At 38.5% G+C, this 21,557-nt stretch overlaps 1 protein-coding gene across 2 annotated transcripts; it reads left to right on the forward strand.

The window, feature by feature from the left end:
* The first annotated feature begins 766 nt into the window (after window positions 1–766).
* LOC117414497 (DNA helicase B-like) lies at window positions 767–21,557 on the forward strand. Of its 2 annotated transcripts, XM_059027683.1 has the most exons (16): window positions 767–1,047; window positions 9,353–9,688; window positions 9,808–10,022; window positions 10,296–10,928; window positions 11,433–11,637; window positions 12,230–12,371; window positions 12,996–13,150; window positions 13,435–13,515; window positions 14,184–14,268; window positions 15,481–15,540; window positions 15,759–15,809; window positions 16,045–16,198; window positions 18,164–18,295; window positions 19,034–19,663; window positions 20,117–20,218; window positions 21,024–21,557. In XM_059027683.1, the coding sequence occupies exons 1-16, from the start codon at window positions 831–833 to the stop codon at window positions 21,219–21,221; spliced, it is 3,396 nt and encodes a 1,131-aa protein (XP_058883666.1). In that variant the 5' UTR covers window positions 767–830; the 3' UTR covers window positions 21,222–21,557. The 2 variants fall into 2 exon arrangements, with proteins under 2 accessions (XP_058883666.1, XP_058883667.1); XM_059027684.1 differs by lacking the exon at window positions 19,034–19,663.

Raw genomic sequence — 21,557 nt, forward strand, 5'->3', positions numbered from 1 at the left:
TCTACTGATTTTACTGTACTTTAACTGCTCTTAACTGTAACGTGATTCTGTACTGTGATATTTTGTAAGGTGATACTTTGTATTGTGATATTTTGTAATAACTGTAAGTAACCTTGGATATGTGCGTCTGCTAAGAAATTAATAATAATAATAATAATAATAATAATAATAATAATAATAATAATAATAATAATATGCAACGGGAGTCTATATACCTTTAAAATGAAAATTACAAACAAAATGCGTGTTGCCATACAGTATTGTTTTTGAACTAGAACACCACATTCTAGAACTACTAGTAAACCAGGGCAAGTTACAGTACACAGTGACGCTCTTTGATAAATAATACTGTTCGTAGTTTCACCCATTACAGGTTTTAATGTATGCTTGATTAGCCCCAGTGCATATAGGCTAAGACAAACTCAGCTGTGTCTTATTAAACTCATTGTAAAACCAGGAATGGATCAAACTTCAATGCAATGAGACTCTTATTTCTGCCCTCCCAGTTGTTTAAACACAGGAGTCCTGTTTCCCCTTGTTTCTGCTCTGCGCCCTGTCATTTTCAAAAACCACGGTCTGCAAAGCTTCCCCAAACAACATCCGCAGAGACAGCCAATATGAAATCTACAATGACATCTGAAACAGTTTACTAAATCATGATAGGACACAATTAAATTTCTATTTGTTTTTCGGTTGGTTGTTTTTCGCGGTACCAAAAAGCTCCTCCCATTATTTTGATCCTAGCCAAAGTTTCGATTTCCCAGATTTTAGCTTTTTTAAGGGCGAGTCAGATCAGCTGGTAATTACTTTGTCATCCCTGCAGTTTGAAAATGGCAAGGCAGATTGGAGCTCGGCGTAAAATCTATAGACTCATAGAAGGATTCATATTAAACAAAGACTGTGGTCTTCAAAACTCAGAAAACGAGACCGATTCACAGGTGCAGGAAGATAATTGCGAAGAGGAATTTCTCGACCCCAATGAGATGAGCAGTGTTTCATCGGGCAGATACCAGCATATTGCACCCTCTGCTGCCCGGCAGAGAGAAGGTACGCAGCCTTTCCATTCTACTTTGAGAAGTACCCTTACCTGCAATTTACAACGTGCTTCTAGAAACTCTATTGGCAGCAGCCTCGGGGTGGTAGCTTACCCGTAAGAAATAAAAGAGAAGCAAAACCCACTCCCAGTCAGAAGGGCTGTTACCACTAGTTCAATCCTAGGGCGTGTAAAAAGAGAATGGGTTCTATTGTCTGACCCTTAGAGAAAGGGGAACGGACAGTTACGCATTTGACCATATTACGTATTTACTTTGTCCAACTACTTACCGCTGGTGCGAATTTATTCATATTTAAATTGTATTTCAAAGCACATTTCCTGCTACAACAGTTGAAGTTTTAAGATGGTATATATCTTTATCTTTATTATTATTACTATTACTATTATTTTCTAATTGAAATGTTACTGTACAAGTCTATTTCTTAAAAAAGTCAATATAGAGTTGGGTCAAACTTTTGTTTTTCATAACAGACTGTTTGGTATATGTAGTGTATGAAGAACAACAAGGCAATAATCCTGAAAAATACCGTAATGTATTTATTTATATGATTTAACAGCATCAGTCTACCTAGCTACCCATGTTATCTGAAGAAGGCGGGAGCCGAAACGTTCTAGCTGTAATTATTAAAATCGTGAGTTTGGATACAAAATGATCTTACTTATTATACTAGCCATCATAACCGTAAATTAACCAATAATAAAAACACAACGACAATTTACGGTAGGTCAAATAAAAAAAATCAACAATCAAAAAAGTGTAGTAGACAAGCTATACAAAAAGTCAAACACTGCCTGAAACGTTTGTACGGTGTAAATAGTAAATTAATTAATAGGCTAAGCGCTTCTTTTGATTGCCTCGCTGTGCTGTCTCCGCTGTCTAATCAGCATACGATGCCATGCATAATATGAGGGTCGCTATGTTGAGCTAAGTTAATACAAAAATATGTACAGGGCAGTATTAATTACATCTGCATACATAGTAATCACCAGGATCTAGTTGTGGTCCGTCTAATTCAGTCTTAGCAGTGTGCGACACCCAGTCGGGAAAAACTCAATTGTGCCATCAAACCAAAACTGAGCACAACTGATCGCAGAATCTGTGCATACTCAGATGTAATGAGTCAGGACGGCTTGAGTCGGGCTGTGTGCGGCGGGCTTTACGAATCAAGATATCTATTCTAAATGCGAGTGTTATTCGATTCAGTTCATACTGTTCTGCACCGTCTTTCCTGTGGTGTTGCAAAGGCGCCAAAATATTAAACGCGGCAGAACCTTCATCCACCAATCAGGAAGCCTCATTGCAGGGCACTCCCACGCAGCAGTTGACCACGGAATTTTCATACAGAATTTCTAGATTTAAAAAAAAAAAATAACCTAAACAGAAGGCAAGGAAAACATTGTACAGGTAAATAAACGTACATTGAACATTTACTATGTTTTGGACACACTGTTTACCAGTTTATAGTCGAAATAAACCCAATATAAGTTATATTGTGTTTAGTAAAAAAAAAAAAAAAAAATGTATGTAAAAATGTGATATCTTGTAACAATCGTAAGTCGCCCTGGATAAGGGCGTCTGCTAAGAAATTAATAATAATAATAATAATAATAATAATAATAATAATAATAATAATAATAATAATAATGGGACATTATTGTCTTGGTAGTTCACCTCGTTTGTGTTTAATAAGTAGTTTCTGCTGACAGGAGAGGAGAGTGGTAATACTGTTGATACCCCACACATGCGTGTTATGATTGTGGAGAAGCTGTGGTGATGTGCAATGGTGCCAGTGGGTTATATTGGGTGTGGACACTGAAGTAATATTGACGTCAATGACAATTTAGGTGTGTGCTGGATTAGTGACACTAAACTTTGACATATTGAGGTCTATAATTCAATTGATGTAATCAGTGTTGGATCTAAGTACCTCCACCACAAATATTAAAATTAGCAATGATACTGGCCATACTGGTATAAGAACATAAGAAAGTTTACAAACGAGAGGAGGCCATTCAGCCCATCTTGCTCATTTGGTTGTTAGTAGCTTATTGATCCCAGAATCTCATCAAGCAGCTTCTTGAAGGATCCCAGGGTGTCAGCTTCAACAACATTACTGGGGAGTTGGTTCCAGACCCTCACAATTCTCTGTGTAAAAAAAGTGCCTCCTATTTTCTGTTCTGAATGCCCCTTTATCTAATCTCCATTTATCACTCCTGGTCCTTTTTTCTTTTTTCAAGTCAAAGAAGTCCCCCGGGTTGACATTGTCTATACCTTTTAGGATTTTGAATGTTTGAATCAGATCGCCGCATAGTCTTCTTTGTTCAAGACTGAATAGATTCAATTCTTTTAGCCTGTCTGCATACAACATGCCTTTTAAACCTGGGATAATTCTGGTTGCTCTTCTTTGCACTCTTTCTAGAGCAGCAATATCCTTTTTGTAACGAAGTGACCAGAACTGAGCACAATATTCTAGGTGAGGTCTTACTAATGCATTGTAAAGTTTTAACATTACTTCCCTTGATTTAAATTCAACACTTCTCACAATATATCCGAGCATCTTGTTGGCCTTTTTTATAGCTTCCCCACATTGTCTAGATGAAGACATTTCTGAGTCAACATAAACTCCTAGGTCTTTTTCATAGTTCCCTTCTTCAATTTCACTATCTCCCATATGATATTTATAATGCACATTTTTATTGTCCGCATGCAATACTTTACACTTTTCTCTATTAAATTTCATTTGCCATGTGTCTGCCCAATTCTGAATGCTGTCTAGATCATTTTGAATGACCTTTGCTGCTTCAACAGTGTTTGCCACTCCTCCAATTTTTGTGTCGTCTGCAAATTTAACGAGTTTGCTTACTATACCAGAATCTAAATCATTAATGTAGATTAGGAATAGCAGAGGACCTTATACTGATCCCTGTGGTACACCACTGGTTACCTCACTCCATTTTGAGGTTTCTCCTCTAATCAGTACTTTCTGTTTTCTACCTGTTAACCACTCCCTAATCCATGTGCATGCATTTCCTTGAATCCCTACTGCGTTCAGTTTCAGAATTAATCTTTTATGCGGGACTTTGTCAAAAGCTTTCTGGAAATCTAAATAGATCATGTCGTATGCTTTGCAGTTATCCATTTTCAATGTTGCATCCTCAAAAAAGTCAAGTAGGTTAGTGAGACATGATCTCCCTTTCCTAAAACCATGCTGGCTGTCTCCCAGGATATTGTTACCATATAGGTAATTTTCCATTTTGGATCTTATTATAGTTTCCATAAGTTTACATATAATAGAAGTCAGGCTTACTGGTCTGTAGTTACCAGGTTCGGTTTTGTCTCTCTTTTTGTGGATCGGTATTACGTTTGCTATTTTCCAGTCTGTCGGTACAACCCCTGTGTCAAGAGACTGTTGCATGACCTTGGTTAGTGGTTTGTAAATAACTTCTTTCATTTCTTTGAGTACTATTGGGAGGATCTCATCTGGCCCAGGGGATTTGTTTATTTTAAGAGCTCCTAGTCCCTTTAACACTTCTGCCTCTGTTATGCTAAAGTTATTTAAAATTGGATAGGAACAGGTCGACATGTGGGGCATGTTGTCTGTGTCCTCCTTTGTAAAAACCTGTGAAAAGTAATCATTTAATATATTTGCTATTTTTTTTTCTTCATCTATGATTTTGCCATTTGTGTCTCTTTGACATTTAACCTCCTCTTTGAATGTTCTCTTGCTGTTATAATATTGGAACAACATTTTGGAATTGGTTTTAGCCCCCTTAGCAATATTGATTTCTATCTCTCTCTTGGCCTTTCTAACTTCCTTTTTGACTTGTGTTTGCAGTTCCAAGTACTCTTTCTGTGTGCTTTGTTTTTGGTCTCTTTTAAACGCTCTGTAAAGTGCCTTTTTTCGCTGAATATTTTTTTTAATTGATCTATTAAACCATTTTGGCCATTTTGTTTTAGATTTAGATTTGTCTACTTTTGGGATGTAATTGTTTTGTGCCTCTAGTACTACATTTTTTAAAAACAGCCATCCTTTTTCTGTGGATGTTTTCTCTATTTTACTCCAATCTACTTCTATTAGTCTCTGTTTCATACCTTCGTAGTTTGCTTTTCTAAAATTGTAAACCTTAGCTTTAGTCATTACTTTTGGGGTTTTAAAAAATATTTCAAATGAGACCATGTTGTGGTCTGAGTTTGCCAATGGCTCTCTGACCTCTGTTTTAGTTATTCTGTCTTCATTATTTGAAAAGACTAAGTCAAGGCATGCCTCCCCTCTAGTCGGTGCCTTGACAAATTGCATTAGGAAGCAGTCATTTGTCATTTCCACCATTTTAATTTCGTCCGTCGTGCCCCCCATCAGGTTTTCCCATTTTATACAGGGGAAGTTGAAATCCCCCATTAGTATGGCTTCTCCTTTTCTACACGCATTTCGAATGTCATTGTACAACAGATTATTTTGCTCAGCGTCTGAATTTGGCGGTCTATAGCATGCTCCTATTATTATGCCCTTTGAATTTGTGTCCATTATTCTGACCCATATTGATTCTGCATTGTTTTCTTTGTCCTGATTTAACACCTGGGCTTCAAGACTATTTCTTATGTATAGCGCTACCCCTCCGCCTCTTCTGTCCTGCCTGTCTTTCCTATATAGTGTGTACCCACTAATATTATATTTGTCTCCATCACTCTCAGACAACCAAGTTTCTGTAACACCTATCACATCGTAGTTACTTGTTAGTGCAGTAGCTTCAAGTTCTAACATTTTGTTTCTGAGACTTCTAGCATTAAGATAAATACATTTAATAGTGGTCTTACCTGAGTTGTTGCCCTTGTTTTGATGTGGTCTCCCTTCTGTTTTTTTTTGTTTTCTCCCCCCTTCCTTTCTAGTTTAAATGCTTGTGGACCGCCTGAAGGATCCTTTCTCCGAGTAGATTGGTTCCCTTTCTGTTTAAGTGCAGTCCGTTCCACCTGTATAGATAGTCCTTGTTGTAGAATGTGCTCCAATGTTCAAGAAAGGTGAAGCCTTCCTGTGTGCACCACGATTTCAACCATGCATTTTGATTTTGTATTTCCAGCTGTCCATATGGTCCTTTGCAAGGCGCCGGCAGTATCCCAAAAAATACCACAGTTTTGGTCTTGTCTTTTAATTTCCTTCCTAGCTCTCTGAATTTGTTTTGCAGGGATCTTGGCCTGTCTCTACCAATGTTGTTTGTACCAATGTGGACGACTACTACCGGGTCGTCTCCTGTTCGTTCCAGGAGCCTGTCCACATTCTCAGTGATGTGCTTGACTGAACCAAACATTTGACTAAAAGGAAATGACCTGCACTGTTGTTGTTATTATTATTATTAATATTATTATTATTATTATTATTATTATTAATTGGCCATTTAGCAGAGGCTTTTATCCAAAGCGACTTACAAAAACTAGACGGTGAACTACGCATCAACAACTGCTGCTGCAGAGTCACTTCCAATAGGACCTCGTTTGTTTTCCGTCTCATTCGAAGGACGGTGCACAAGGAGGTTCAGTGACTTGCTCAGGGTCACACACAGTGAGTCAGTGGCTGAGACAGGATTGAACCAGGAACCTCCTGGTAAATAGCTCCTTTGTGTAACCAACCTTTCTGTAATATATATCAGTGATTTCAGAAAATCTGGACTTTTGCTGTCCTCAGCATTTAAGTATTTTTTTTCAATTGCATCCTAAATTGACATTTAATTAAATGTTTATATTTTAAAGTAGGATCTATTTACTACAAATTATCGATAATATTTTGAAAAAATATACAATTGTAATTTATAGAAATTTACACTTAAGTCAGTAACATGGTTAAAATAGTGTCCCAAGCTAAAGTCCCAAAATTTAAAAATCTCACCAACAAAAATATTTCAGCAAGTTGTAAAGCAATTCAGCCTCCCTGATAATAAACAGTTGTATCTTCTTTTTAAATAACAAATAATCAAAACATAAAAATAAATGTCAAATTAGAAATAAATGCATTTTAATTCTGAAAATACCTTGTCACGCGGTAGTGTGGTGGTTAGCGCTGCTGCCTCACAGCTCCAGGGTTTGCATGTTCTCCCCGTGTTTGTGTGTGTTTTCTTCCATAGTCCAAGGTTGATTGGTCACTCTAAATTGCCCTCTGTGTGAGTGTGTGTGTGTGTGTGTGTGATGCCCTGCGATGGACTGGCGTCCCGTCCTGGGTGTAGTAGTAGTCCCGCCTTGCATTGCCCTGTGTCTGCCGGGTTAGGCAACGGCTCACCGCGACCCTCTAAAGGATTAAGCGGTTATGATAAATGGATGGATAATTATTATTTAGACATGTAGCTGATGCCTTTATTATTATTTTTAAGGGGGGGGGGGTATTTTGTCTTCTGTAGATACAGTGCAATTTTGTAGCATGCACACTGAAACACACCCCCCGAAATATTATTATACATTAATCTTTTTTTTATTTATTTTTTTATAAAAATGTAGTCGTTGCCAATTATTTTTGATTATTTTCTCCCAATTTGGAATGGCCAATTATTTGTAGGCTTAGCTCACCGCTACCACCCCTGTGCTGACTCGGGAGGGCAAAGACGAACACACACTGTCCTCCGAAGCGTGTGCCGTCAGCCGACCGCTTTTTTTCACACTGCGGACTCACCATGCAGCCACCCAAGAGCTACAGCGTCGGAGGACAACGCAGCTCTCGGGCAGCTTACAGGCAAGCCCTCAGGCGCCCAGCCAGACTACAGGGGTCGCTGGTGTGCGGTGAGTCGAGGACACCCTGGCCGACCTAACCCTCCCTCCCTCCCTCCCCCCCCCGGCGGCGCTCTGCCAATTGAGCTCCGCCCTCCCATCCTCGGTTGCCAAAGGAATAGCCTGGACTCGAACTCGCGACATCCAGACTATAGGGCACATCCTGCACTCCACACGGAGCGCCTTTATTGGATGCACCACTCGGGAGCCCACATTAATCAGTTTTAGTACATTATGAAAGTTATTACCCTATAATATTTTAATGTTAATTTTAAAAGTTAAATTATTTTTTGCATTTTGTAATTATTGTTAACAGTTTTGTTTTTGATAAAATATCAATATGTATTAGATTGTTTTATATTTTTCTTGTTGACATATTGCACTTGTTCGTACTGTTACATTTTAAAAATATTCTATTTGATGAATACATATTTCCATATTTTTTTTATTCTATATTGTTTATTTAAAAATCATTAAACAATTTCAAAGAATACTAGTCACTAGTCAATTCTTATTCTTGTCATCTTGGTCACGGTATTGCCACAAGATTCAATTGCAAAATAAAAATAAAACTGCTCAACATTTTTTTAAATTGTTCAATGTTATGTTTATCCACTGTACTAAAGATCATCAGTAGCATAGTTTTAAAAAAATATCTTGAAAAATATATTATTTTTGTAAAATCAAACAAAAAATACCAACGTATTTTACTTGTCTCCATTTAACTGTGTACATTTCTAGGCAGAATATAATATTTTTTTGCATCATTAACAAGATCAGATGGTAAAGTCTTCACAAACACTATAAAAATGGTTTGATTTGTATTTACATTTTTTTTTTAAATGTTTTTGCGTGACCAAGTTGACATTTCTTGAGGGACCACAATGTTTATCTTGTTGCCATAACATAGCCATTTGGTGGGAGCTTGGCAGCTTCAGTTCCATGTACTCTAGGGGTAGTAAAACATTTTGGGACCAAATGCTAGACACTGCATTGAAAAAAAAAAAAAGAAAAAAAGCCAAAAAGTCTCAATTTTCTGAAATAACTGATATATAATATATATATATATATATATATATATAATATATATAATGGCACTATTTTCATCCGCCACCCTTTAGGTCAACTGACCATTGTCTTATTTTTTACGCAGCTGTAGTCTATCATTCTCTCCATCAAGTTCCCTTACAGGTATTGCCCAGTACAAAAGTTAACGTCTAGCTTTACCGTTGTTAGAGAACATGTGCTTTTCATAACAGTCTAATAAACAATAACTAGTTTGCAGCCACATTTGTGATTTTTTTCACAAATCTATTGAATGTATTTTACATACCATTCTATCAGAGATGCCGTTCCCCTTGCATTATGCCCCCCAGAAAACAGCTTTAGTTCCTTCTGTACTTGGGCATTCAAGATGAAGTTAGAGAATTACTTCCCCACAAGTATAAATGTACTTACTAAGTGATCAGCAGTAATAGTACAGGACTTGGGATTGTGTAAACGAGGTTAAAGCCATGGCTATTTCCCTCTAACCCAGACACCATGTTGTATAGTTCTGTTTCAGGATAAAAAGGAGAAGTTGAACGTATATGGCCATTTTCCACTCACTGACCCCTGGTGGCGCCTGAAAGCATCAGTGAAAGTTGGATTTAGCAAGAGCTTTCTGCAGTGGTCATCCTACAGCTTGAGGACAGACACAGACACATCCATTATCTCTTTATTCCTGAAGGAATGTGATGTTGATGATGAGCACAGAAGAATGTTTTTACAGTGGGCTAAAACAGTACATTTTGAAAATTTGGAAGAAAAATTGCAAAGGTTTGCCAGAAGAAAGCCTAATGACTCTGAAGAAATTGCCAGACAAATATTTCAAAGAATCAATAGGTCAGGTAGGTGCAAAACGGAATTTATTACTCCGAAATATGAAATAATTAATTGCATATGTATTACAATTTCACTTGTACACCCTTTTGTTTGTCTAAGCAGCATGTTTATTTTGTTTTATAAGATGCAGGAAAATTTGTACAGATCGCCTCCGATTACCCATTAGTAATGGAATATGTGTCCAGACTTCTCCCAAGACGATTCATGAACTTGCTGAAAATGGCAGAAAGAGTGCTAGGTAATGACACATGCATCAGCCGTCTGAAACCGGGTTTCTTACACAGACTGGAGAAGATGCTTACTGACAAAACAGAAATTTGGAAACTGGGATTTTCTGACGTAAGTGCTCTAATCTGTGGGGCTTGCATAGTATCCACTTATTTTGAATGGACACCGGTTCAAATAACAAAAAGTGCTGTTTGCAAACAAAATATAACAAAATACTAACTGAAAGCAAGGTTTGCTTGAGATATTGTGTTTGATAAAGAACATGTGTTTTGCTGTAACCTACCTGTACATAGCGAAGGGAAGTGTGCAACAGATGGGATGGTATGTACAGTATTTAACAACAGAAAAGCAACAAGTAAGCACATTTCTGTATTCTTTCCTCAGATAACATACAGGGAACTAAAAATTGTTCGGTGTGAGGCGACATTGAAGGAGTTCATACAATGTGACCTGCTTTCCGAAGTCCCAGAGCTGCAGCAACATGCCCTAATGATCTACAATGAAATGAAACATAGCCGTGATGGGCACACATATGTCTTTAAGGATGATCTTGTTAATAAGGTTCATGTTTCAAATAAGATTTCAAAGAAACAAATACAGCAATCGTTGGAGTTTCTACAGATTAACAATATCTTAAAGCAGGAAAGTAATAAGATTTTTCTCAAATACCTTTATGACTGTGAAAAAGAAATTGCTGAATCCATACAACAACTGGCTCACAGGCCACAATCATACTTTAATACGGAGAAGATTGTCAGGCTAGTCCAAAACGAAATACTGCTGGACAAACAACAACTGAAAGCTGTTGAAATGATTTGTGAGAATCCTATCACATTAATAAGTGGGAAAGGTGGATGTGGTAAAACTACTGTAGTAAGCCAGACTTTGAAAGCTGAATACCAATCCGAAGGAAAGGAGCCTGGGAGAAAGCCTAAGGTTCTCCCCACTGCTCCAGTAGGAAAAGCAGCAAACAATTTAAAGAAACAAACTGGCTTTGATGCTTACACGTTGTATCAGGTATTTATCATGTTTAACTTCTAAACAAATTTCACACATCATATGCAGCTTCCAAAGCGTTTCCATCTGCTACTGGGATTGACTTGAAATCAGTTATTTTCCTTCAGTAGCAGCAGATCAAAAAAAAATAAATGCGAGACTCAAGTTGGCAGAAGTCTGTCTCTCCAACTTGCTGTGATATTGGAAGCTACCTAATGATCATCCAATGCAAAGGCTGCTGCCCCAAGTTGAAATTAAAGTCCTTTTCTGACTGGTTTCATGGTGCAGATGGGGCACAGTTCTACACAATTGTTTCTAATGAACAGGTATGCGCCTAGATGTCAGTGAAAATGATAACTAGGCGCAAGAGCACACTGCTCAACAAAAACACATTGCATACACCTGTGAAAAACAACATAAGGCAGTGGAAACTTCCATTACAAAAAACACTCAAGCATGTGTACTGTAATGCACTACTGTAGCACTGTGGATGTCAGATAAAATCCCAATGTTTATTTCTGACAGGTGCTTTGGAGTTATGATCTTTATCAAAAACAGAGGGCTAAAAGGAGAAAAGAATCTGAAGATTATCAAGAAGATTTTACGTGGAGGTTTTCTGAGGTGGAGGTCTTTGTGGTGGATGAGGGCAGCCTGGCTTCGGTCCAGATCTTGAACTATGTGTTTAAACGGTTGATGAAGGAGGCACAGTTAAGAAAAGTAATCATTCTTGGTGAGTTTGATATGGCAGTTTCTAATTAAACAGTTATATCCATCATGTTAGAGGCGTACTGTTTGATGACTGAAAAAAGCGATATGCGCAGGCACTGCCCATTTCTTTTATAAACTCAGAGATGCCATCATAGATTAATGGAAGTAGAAAACATGTTAAGCAAAGTTCAATTGCAGTAGTCCTGGATTTTGAGGAATGAAAAAAAGCAGATTAATGCCCAGTGGAGGCTATGTAAAAGTGGCCCTGGTAGTGGGCACGTTTGTGCGTGTGAGACCAATAGGTTCTGCCCACTATGCCAGCTGAAATAATGTGGAATAATACTGCAATACTACTAGGAGACTAACTAAAATAATTACAAAATGAACACAACTCTGTTCTCTCAATCTCTTATATTTGTGCCATTTGATGCATCTGCATTTTAATGTCGTTTTATTTTCAATTCTGGAATAAGTAGTTAAATGAGAAGGTAGATGTCAAGAGAGAAAAACAATCATGTTCTCAACCTGTGGCCAAAAAACAGGAGGACTACTGCTCTATAACATCATAGTTTAAAATACCCAAATGGTGCACTGTCTGTATTATTTCTTCTTAGGTGATGTCAGACAACTACCCAGCATCCAGCCTGGCAATGCTCTGTCTGACATGTTTGAAGGCCTCTGTAAAAAAGGATGGACTATAGAGTTAACTACTAATCATCGTTCTGAATCCCATCTGATTGTGCGTAACGCTACAAAGTAAGTTCCTGGGAAGCCCTGAACTGATGGTTAATATTTACGGCTGCTTGAATACGGTAGCTGCTTGGTCACAAAGATCCCTGGCATGCTCTTCATGGCAGATCATGTGATTAACAGTGAGAGAGATCTCATCTTTTTAAATACTTTGACCTGACTTTGGCCAGCTTTCCACTGTCAAACAGTCAGTCTGCGCTGACAGTTCTGTGGAACCTGCTGTCCGTGGCATGTTGATTGTCTGATGGGTTGCAGGTTGTATGGAATAATCAAGTACGAGCACCTGCTTACCAAGGGGATATATTTAAATGCGGCCAGCATTAGTAAAGACAACCCAAAGGCAAATGTTTTGGTTGGCCGATTATTTCGATATTAAAGTTTGAACTGAATGACATTGCACATAAATTGCACTTAATTGTGATGTAGGTTTCATCCATGGCTGTAGTATAATTGCATGGCTGTAAAAACACATTTAGCAGTGATTTGTAAATTAATGTCTACCTGTGTTCCAATTGGCTGAAATGACCTTGAACGTTGTATAATGTTATGTAGTCCATGTTCATTTGTGTATGCTTCTGGCTAGACAGTTTTTGTGTCTATAGAATTCTATATGTTTATGTATTAATTTAGAATTTCAGAAATAGGAATAAGGAATCGTTCCTATTCCGACCTGGAATTTGATGCTGTCGTCACTGTACCGGCACAGAAAGATTCGAAAGTCACAATACAGACTGATGACAAGAGCTTTATTTTCATACCTCTGCCCTCTGGAAACCAAAACACTGGTAAGTTAACCTGTGAGCACTTTTAACTAGTTTTTGGTACAGGAGAATGATTTGTAAAATGCACCTTTTAAACTGCTGTTCTATGATGGAGAATTCAGTAAGGCCAATCGATTGTTTTTTTGCAGGAGTTTGTTTTTTGTCACCAGTCTTATTTCTGTCTCATGAGTCTTATTTCTGTAATCGATAGTATCCATGGAAACTTTAAGCACTAAAATTACATGGATAGCTCCATCCTGGGGATAGCAAATTAATATTTTCACTATACTGATTAATTGATCAAACAGACTGTGACAGGGCGGTCGAGTGGTCTGACGTCAAGGCAGAAGCAGGAAGGGAAAATAAACTGACACCAGAGAGTACTGCAGGTAAAAGAAAGAATCGGCTGGCTGCCGTTTTTATTAATGACAAAAATAAATAAAATATTTAAACAAAAAACACTTGCACTCACAGAGCAAAATAAAAGGGTAAACAAAACCAATCACGAACCCAAAATAAAACACAGGTCAGGCTGAGCTATAGCCTTCACTGATCCTGTTATCTTCTTAAATTCCTTTTTAAACTCTCCGTTCTCTCCACTCTCGCTCTCTCCGCTCCTAACACCCACCCGGAACATGGAGAGCTGCTGGCTTTTTATATTCAGGTGACCATCTCCCGATTAGCAACAAAATTAATCACCTAATTAATTCGGGAGATGGCCACCTTCTGCACGAGTTTAATTATTCCTGGCAGAGGACGAGCATCAATCTCGCCTCTGCCAGAACATGTTTTAAAAAGTAAACAAAACAATAACAAACCCACGGCGCTTCGCTGTCATACATTTAAATACTAAATCATAATAAACAAATACAAAATGACACAGGGGCGGAGGGGGACCCCGTTCTGAAAATAAATAAACAAAACAATGTACAAGGCACCTCGCCCTGTTACACAGACATACTGTAGTTATATGTCCTTTCCTTTAGTTTTGAGTGGAGCTGTCTTTCCTAGATTTGCTGTGGTGAAAGTTAATTGTATTTGTTTTCGTGTCTCCCAGGTTTGGAAGATGCTATTAGATTCCTTTTAGAATCAGCCCCAGGGTTGAAGGATGATGCAAAATCACAGTTCATTACATTTAAAAAGTAAGCCATTGTTTATTATATCCTTTCAAAAGTACTAATCTTACTACAAAACCTGTTTTGTCACAACTGTACATCTAAAACACAATTTACATGAAGTAATACAAATATGAACATTCAACCATATTTTAATACTGTACAGAACTCCAGACTTTCTGCTTTAGAAGACAATGGCTCCTAGGCCCAAAAACATTGGTCACCAAATCCAATTGCTGGGTGCCACCTTAGTCGCAAGTTGATACCATATTCAACTTTTTACACAACGGCACTCACATACGTTTGGTCACCATCACAACTGCTGCATGAAACTGGGGTTCCCTTATTTTGCTGGTGTTAATACAGCAACTCTGGACTTCCATGCATTTGTGTTTGATCAGATTGTTACTGTCAATCTCACACTTCAGTTTAATATATGTGATATTCAGGCTTGTCTTTCTTTACAGCACAACATCATAGTACGTTCATAAATATTGACATGTTTTCAAAGGGAGAGTGTGACAGGGCAGTGTCACGGCCAAAGCTGTTGTCAGCAAGAAGGAGACCCAGAGACAGAAAGCTGCAGTGTAAACGCTGGTGTGCACGTTTTGTGTTTGTTTTAACAAAAACAGGAACAAAATAAACTGTCACAAGGGCCAAAATAAAAGGTTAAAACAAAAGAATAACACACGTGTGGGCTGGGCATTAGCCTTCACTACCAATACAATACAATACAATACAATACAATACAATACAATACAATACAATACAATACAATACAATACAATACAAACCAAACCAAACACTCGCCCCCAAACAAAGGATTTCTGGCTCCTTTTTATACATGTGGCCACTCCCCAATTAGCACCAATTACCTACTTGGGGAATGGTCACACCTGTGATTGCTGGCAAGGATAGCTTTAACACCATCCCTGCCAATCTTACATTCCCACACACACACTCTATTTACAGCAGCAGGGCTTCTGCCCTGCCATAGAGAAACAGAATTGTTTGTGTTACAGGCACGAATGGTGCCTACACCCCCCCCCCCCACCCCCAAGAACTGTTTCTACATTTTTTGTAGTTGCATTGGCAACCATTTTAGTTGCAGTTGGAGCCCTGCTGTATTTTGCTATATCCTAGTTGCTGACAATGTTGGATAATAAATATTTGGGTGCATCTAAACCCCATGCTATTATACTATGTCTATTAACATTTTCTTTTGTTTTTGTACTGCAGTGGTGATTGCTATATAATAAATAAACTTTGCTGGGAACACTATTCCAAAAAGAATAGCAGGTAAGATTTTCTTTTGTATACTAATGCTAAGTCACTTTGCATGGTGCCATGTCAGCACTGTATTACTGGCCTAAATCACTTTGCATGGTGCCATGTCAGCACTGTATTACTGGCCTTCTTTGATATCTGAGAGTGACTGTAGAGTGGCGTGAGAGTGCATGGCCTGTACAGGGTCACACAAACATATCAAGTCTAATTAATCATTCTTCATTGTGCAGGTCTGTGGCAGCACCCCTCAAAATACAGACCAATGCATTGCTAAGAGGAAGGTAAGACCCAATCCCCCATTCAGTACAGTGTGATTCCTCTCCTTAAGTCGAATGCTGTCTAATTGGTCACGTTTTCACTCTACAGATCGAAACCTTCAACAAGGATACACAAAACGGATTGCTTTGTTTTGTGTAATAGACCTGGAATGCACTTACAGAAGTTACTTGTAATATGAACTTGTGTACTTAATGTGTTTTATATTAAAATTTTAAAAAATATTCAATTGTATTTCAGAAATCCAGAGTTGGTATTCGAGATTGGCAACAAAGTATGTTGCACAAAAAATGTTGATGTTAAGGAAATGACAAACAAAAAAGAGTTCAAGATTAAATTCACTGAACAGGAAACTGTCCGGCTTTATAATGGGGAAATATTCTTCATTACTGAGGTATGGGTTCCTTTTAACACTTGAAACCAAAGCTGCTTCTTTCCCTTAATTCAGTTTCTTTATCTTCTGTGCATTAAAGTAGCAAAGACACATATCAGTTTGCCTTTCTGTCATAAGAACCTCGAATGTCTCAGAGCATCGCCCCATATCTTCTGAGTCTTAAATCTCCAGAGCTTGCTTATATAACTGAATGTATATAATGACTTTAATCTTATTTATTTGGATGGTGAAATAAGATTTCCAGATCTCTTTGTTTTCACAGACACTGTACACTATGCCAAACCCTGTTACTGTATAGTGGTTGATTCAGAAGGACCGAATAAAGGCGCTCCACGTGGAGTGCAGGATGCGCTCTATAGCCTGGACATCGCCGGTTCGAGTCCAGTCTATTCCACAGCCGACCGTGGATGGGAACTCCCAGGGGGCAGCGCACAATTGGCCGAGCATCGTCCGGGGGGAGGGAGGGTTTATGCTGGCCAGGGTGTCCTCGGCTCACCACGCACTAGCGACCCCAGTAGTCTGGCCGGGCGTCTGCGGGCTTGCCTGTAAGCTGCCCGAGAGCTGCGTTGTCCTCCGACGCTGTAGCTCTTGGGTGGCTGCATGGTGAGTCCGCAGTGTGAAAAAAAGCAGTCGGCTGACGGCACACGCTTCGGAGGACAGCGTGTGTTCATCCCGAGTCAGTGCAGGAGTGGTAGCGGTGAGCTGAGCCTAAAAATAATTGGCCATTCCAAATTGGGAGAAAAATAATAAAAATAATTGGCAACGACTAAATTATTATTAATAATAATAATAATAATAATAATAATAATAATAATAATAATAATAATAATAAACAAATTGATTGCAACAACCTGGATTTAAACTAGCATTAGTTAATCTGGGAATATATTTTAATATTGGATTAAGAAATGTTTAACCGTGCATTCATTTTTAAACAGGATTACATATAAAATCTGGTTTAAAGTTGTGTGCATTGTGATTAAAATATAATCCTTGATTTAATCTGGGTTAGTGGTTAATCCACGTTGGTGCAATGAGCCCTCAGGGCTGGTTTCACAGACCCCGATTAGCCCTAATCTTGAAGTACCTAATGTTATGTTAGGTAAGGTAGTCACTGATATCTTGTGCTAAACAATGTTCTTTTCAGGTTTCATCAAAATTGGAAAATCAGTTTTCTATTTAAATTTGAACAGTCAGACAACCTCCATTCCCCCCAGATTATGATGCACTCAATAACTTGCGCTAAAGAAGTTTCATCACAATTGTATTAGTGGTTCTCTAGAGTTCTCTAGCAAGCCTGTAACGTGTTAAACATGTATGTGCGGACATAACTACATACACCCCACAGAGATATGCACCCCACTGGGGCATGGTAACAGTCCCATTGTACAGCAGCTGAGTCGTGAAGTCCTGACCTTAATTAGAAAAATACTACAGTATTTGTGCTTTTGCATAATCAGCTTGATTTCCCGGCTATTTTATTAAAAACTGTATCCCTTACAAGGTATTGGCATGGCTTGCTTCTCTTTCTCCCAGGCACTCTCTCTCTCGCAAAGTTGCTTCGCTTGTCTTTCCAGCAGCATCAATCACAAGGTGACCTAGCTGCACTGTGTGCTGTTTAATTAAGGTATGTCCCAAGTAAGTGGTGCTCAAAGTTTTTTAGCCACAGGCACATTTGTGTTTTTTCTCATGAGGTGTACTGGTGTTCCTCTACTACTAAATTAGCAGTATTGCAGATTATGTGTGTTGCTGTCTCCCCCTTTTATGCAAAACAGTGAAATGGTAGTTCATTAATGCTGCTTATTTAAGTGAAAAGGTGAAGACAAAAGGCTTTGGAAGCCCCGCCACGGTTTGTTTCCAATTCAAAAGGCTTTGGAAGCCCCGCCACGGTTTGTTTCCAATTCAAAAGGCTTTGGAAGCCCCGCCACGGTTTGTTCCTAATTCATTTCACAAATCTTTTCACAGGATGTTGAAATAGATGGATGTCGTTTATTGACACTCGATGACAAAGATGGCCGTAAAGTGTGTGCCTCCTACAGGGAGTTACGGGACGGGAAACTGAAACATGCCTGGGCCAAGACTATTCACACATACCAGGTGAGAAATGCTATTTGATGACTTTAATTGCAGCGGCACTTAAGTTTCCCTGAACCAAAGGATAGGGAATGTGAGAAGAGACTAGATCAATTCTCAAGTACGGATGACAGCACATGAGGGCATTTTTGTATATTGTTTATTTTAAGTTTCAAACTAAGCCGCTGTTAAGGCCATTGCATTAGAAATAACTTAATTGGTCACACATGTCAGCAACTTGTGCTTGTTCCATGTCTTCAGTGAAAATCACAATGGGCTAAATAAGCTTGTATATGAACAGTAAAACAGTTTTATAATAGGGTTATAGGACTGTGAGTGTATATTTTGATTGTTTATTTACCATCATGTAATCAAATAAACTATTCAGTGATATCGCAAAAGTCTACCGAAAGCCATAATAGTAGTACAGTTTTTCGTTAAGTATATGGAAAACTACAAAGCGGTATGTAATTAAATATGTAAACGTAACATTATTCAGCAGGTTTCATTCGACTCTATGAAGCAAAGTTAATTACTTCTATAGGCTGACGGACATAGTTGTAAATCTACCTAGACTCCCTCATTCTTCATCCTCTAACAACCTATGGAAGATGGACTATAAATGAGGGAAGGGATCTGGTGTGCTATCCATTCTTAATGAATACCCATAAGGAATTAATATTTATACCTTTCATAAAACCAAGGTTATAAGCGTAACCCATTGTGTATAATACACTTTTAGTATTCTGTTTTGTTTTCAAGGGTTCTGAATCTGACACAGTCGTGTATGTTATTACATCTGTGGGGTTTCAAAACTGGCAGCATATATACACTGCAGTGACGCGGGCACGGAAGCGCGTTTACGTGGTCGCCAAAGAGAGTTTTCTGAAAATTATGATACGCAAAAAGAAACCGAAAAGAAACACCCGCCTGAAAGAACTGCTTGAGGAGATCCTGGACGAGGAAAACCCAGAGTGGAACCAGATGTCTTCTCCCCAGGCTGCAGAGTTCCCAACCAGTCAGGACACCCCCAAATCTACCCAGCCTAGAACACCTACACAGTGTCCTTCCACTGCCAGTGGCTCCACAACACGCCTACAGCCAAGAAACATCTGGGGTGGGAAACAAGAAACAGACCTAGGCCTTGGGTTCAGCTCAGAGTCACAGGATCAGTTCCTCGGACCCTGGATGGAGTCTGAGAAGGGTCACACAGAAACAAACCCTCTCACTTCTCAGTCCCAAACCAGTTTCTTAAACACAAGTGACAATTCTGTTGATGGCAACAATTCAGATTGTTTCAACTGTGTCGGAGCTAATTCTGGATTTTCTTATGACAGTAAAACGCAAAGGAAGTCCAATGACCAGCACAAGACTCCTTCAATGCACTCCAAAGTAAGAAATTAAATAAAAATATCAATAAACATACACAGTCATCGTTCATTAAGACGTGCCTCAAACACAGTTTTTTAGATCTCTTAGCAAAATGCAGAGGGGGCAGAAATTACAGGTGCACCTGAGCAGACACAGCAACAGGAAAAAATACAAAACATACTTTGCCAGTAACAGGGTATTCAAATGTTAAAAAATGATTAAATATGTAGATTCTATAAACGGAAGCATGACTTTACATTATGGTTCAATAGATCTTATTTTCATGGGCACATTTTTCAAAGAGGAGTAAAGTCATTTCAGCTGTTTACATTTTTTTAAAAAAGCAAGAAACTTCTCAGAGCAAAGAATGAACTGCTCCATCCTGAAACAAAGCTGTGTCCTGAGAGCTTCATATGCTTGCTGTGAGATCACAGGGACGGTTTCTGAGATTCAAATCTTCTTTTCACCTCATAGTCAGGCAAGAAGAAGAGACAGACCCCATCCCGCAAGGTCCTCCCAAGACGAGGAACCCGTGGAATCGCTGATATCAGAAAATTTGGTACTTTGTCCCGAAAAGTAGGCATGCATCATTTCTTTATTTTTTATCCAATGATCAAAAAGGTCAAATATGTTGATTAACTAAAACCTTTATGTCCTAGAATGCCTGTGTGAGGCTCATTTAATTTTCTTTTCAATGATACCAGTGTTGTGCTTGTGGATTCTTTAATAATCAGTAAACGTTGTACTTGTAGTTGTACAAAGTTGTAATTCTATTCTTACCTAGAAGTCTATGAGACGTGCCTCCCTGGGTAAACTCGGATCAAAGTGCTGTGCATGTATATGCCAGGAAAGGGTTGCGTCACAACTGGGTTTCAACTTGAGTTTTTTCTGAAGTTGATTCCGTAAAACATTAAAAAAAAAAAATCTTCCCAAATTGATACAACGATGTAATGATGAGTGTTAAAAACTGTCACTCTTAGCAACAGCTCTGTGATGTCACCACTTCCCTGGCGTATTGATTCACTGACGGGAGATTGCTTGAATCACAAGAGAATTTCATTTATAATTAGCAAATGGGATTTGGTTGTTAGGTGCCAGTGGCAAGAACTTCTAGTCTTTGCATTCATAAAATAGTCCTCAGTGTGCTAAAAGGGTCCTGTCTTGTCCTTGTATTATCTTTCTAAAGGTTACTTACTGCAGAGCACTCCCTATTCTATCCCAAGCCACAAACCCTGTCCTAAATCAGTGTGTCCTGTGGTTATACTAATGATTGATCTGCACAATTGAAAGGAAATTGGATAATGATTGATCTGCACAATTGAAAAGAAATTAGATTTTTCTTTGTAAACCTTTTGACTTTTCCTCTACATTCCCCCAACAGTTCGTTTCTAGCACTGTGACTGCTCCAGAGTCACAAGGAGGCGCTACAGCAGAGTCCTCACCGATACCAGACCCTGAAGGAGCTGGAAAAAGAAACGAGACCCACGATGCTGTAAATAGTTCTGAGAATCTTGAATCCGGAGCCAGTAGTAAGAAAAAAAGGAGGATGCCGGGTATGGGAGAGGATGAAATCGAATAACAATTAACAGTATCACAGTGGTATTAAGATTACTGGAAGGAAGTTACAGTTAGAGGGATTTTATATTTCAATGGGGATATCTTGGCTCAAACTAATAATGAATTAAATAAATCATAAAAGTTTAGATCATATAAGTTCTTGTTTATTTCATTTTTTCACTACAAATAGCATTTACTACTCCTTGCAAGTGGTTTGCTTTTCCCAATACTTATTTAAATTCAATTAAAAAATGCATCTTTAAATGTCTCTTAGGGGGTTCCTAACATCTACACGTCCCCTGGATTTCCAGGGCTGACACAATCTGTTCAAAAAAACAGAAAACACAGACATTATTTA

This window comes from Acipenser ruthenus, chromosome 7 (genome assembly GCF_902713425.1).
Source record: "Acipenser ruthenus chromosome 7, fAciRut3.2 maternal haplotype, whole genome shotgun sequence".
In the NCBI taxonomy this organism is placed as follows: domain Eukaryota; kingdom Metazoa; phylum Chordata; class Actinopteri; order Acipenseriformes; family Acipenseridae; genus Acipenser; species Acipenser ruthenus.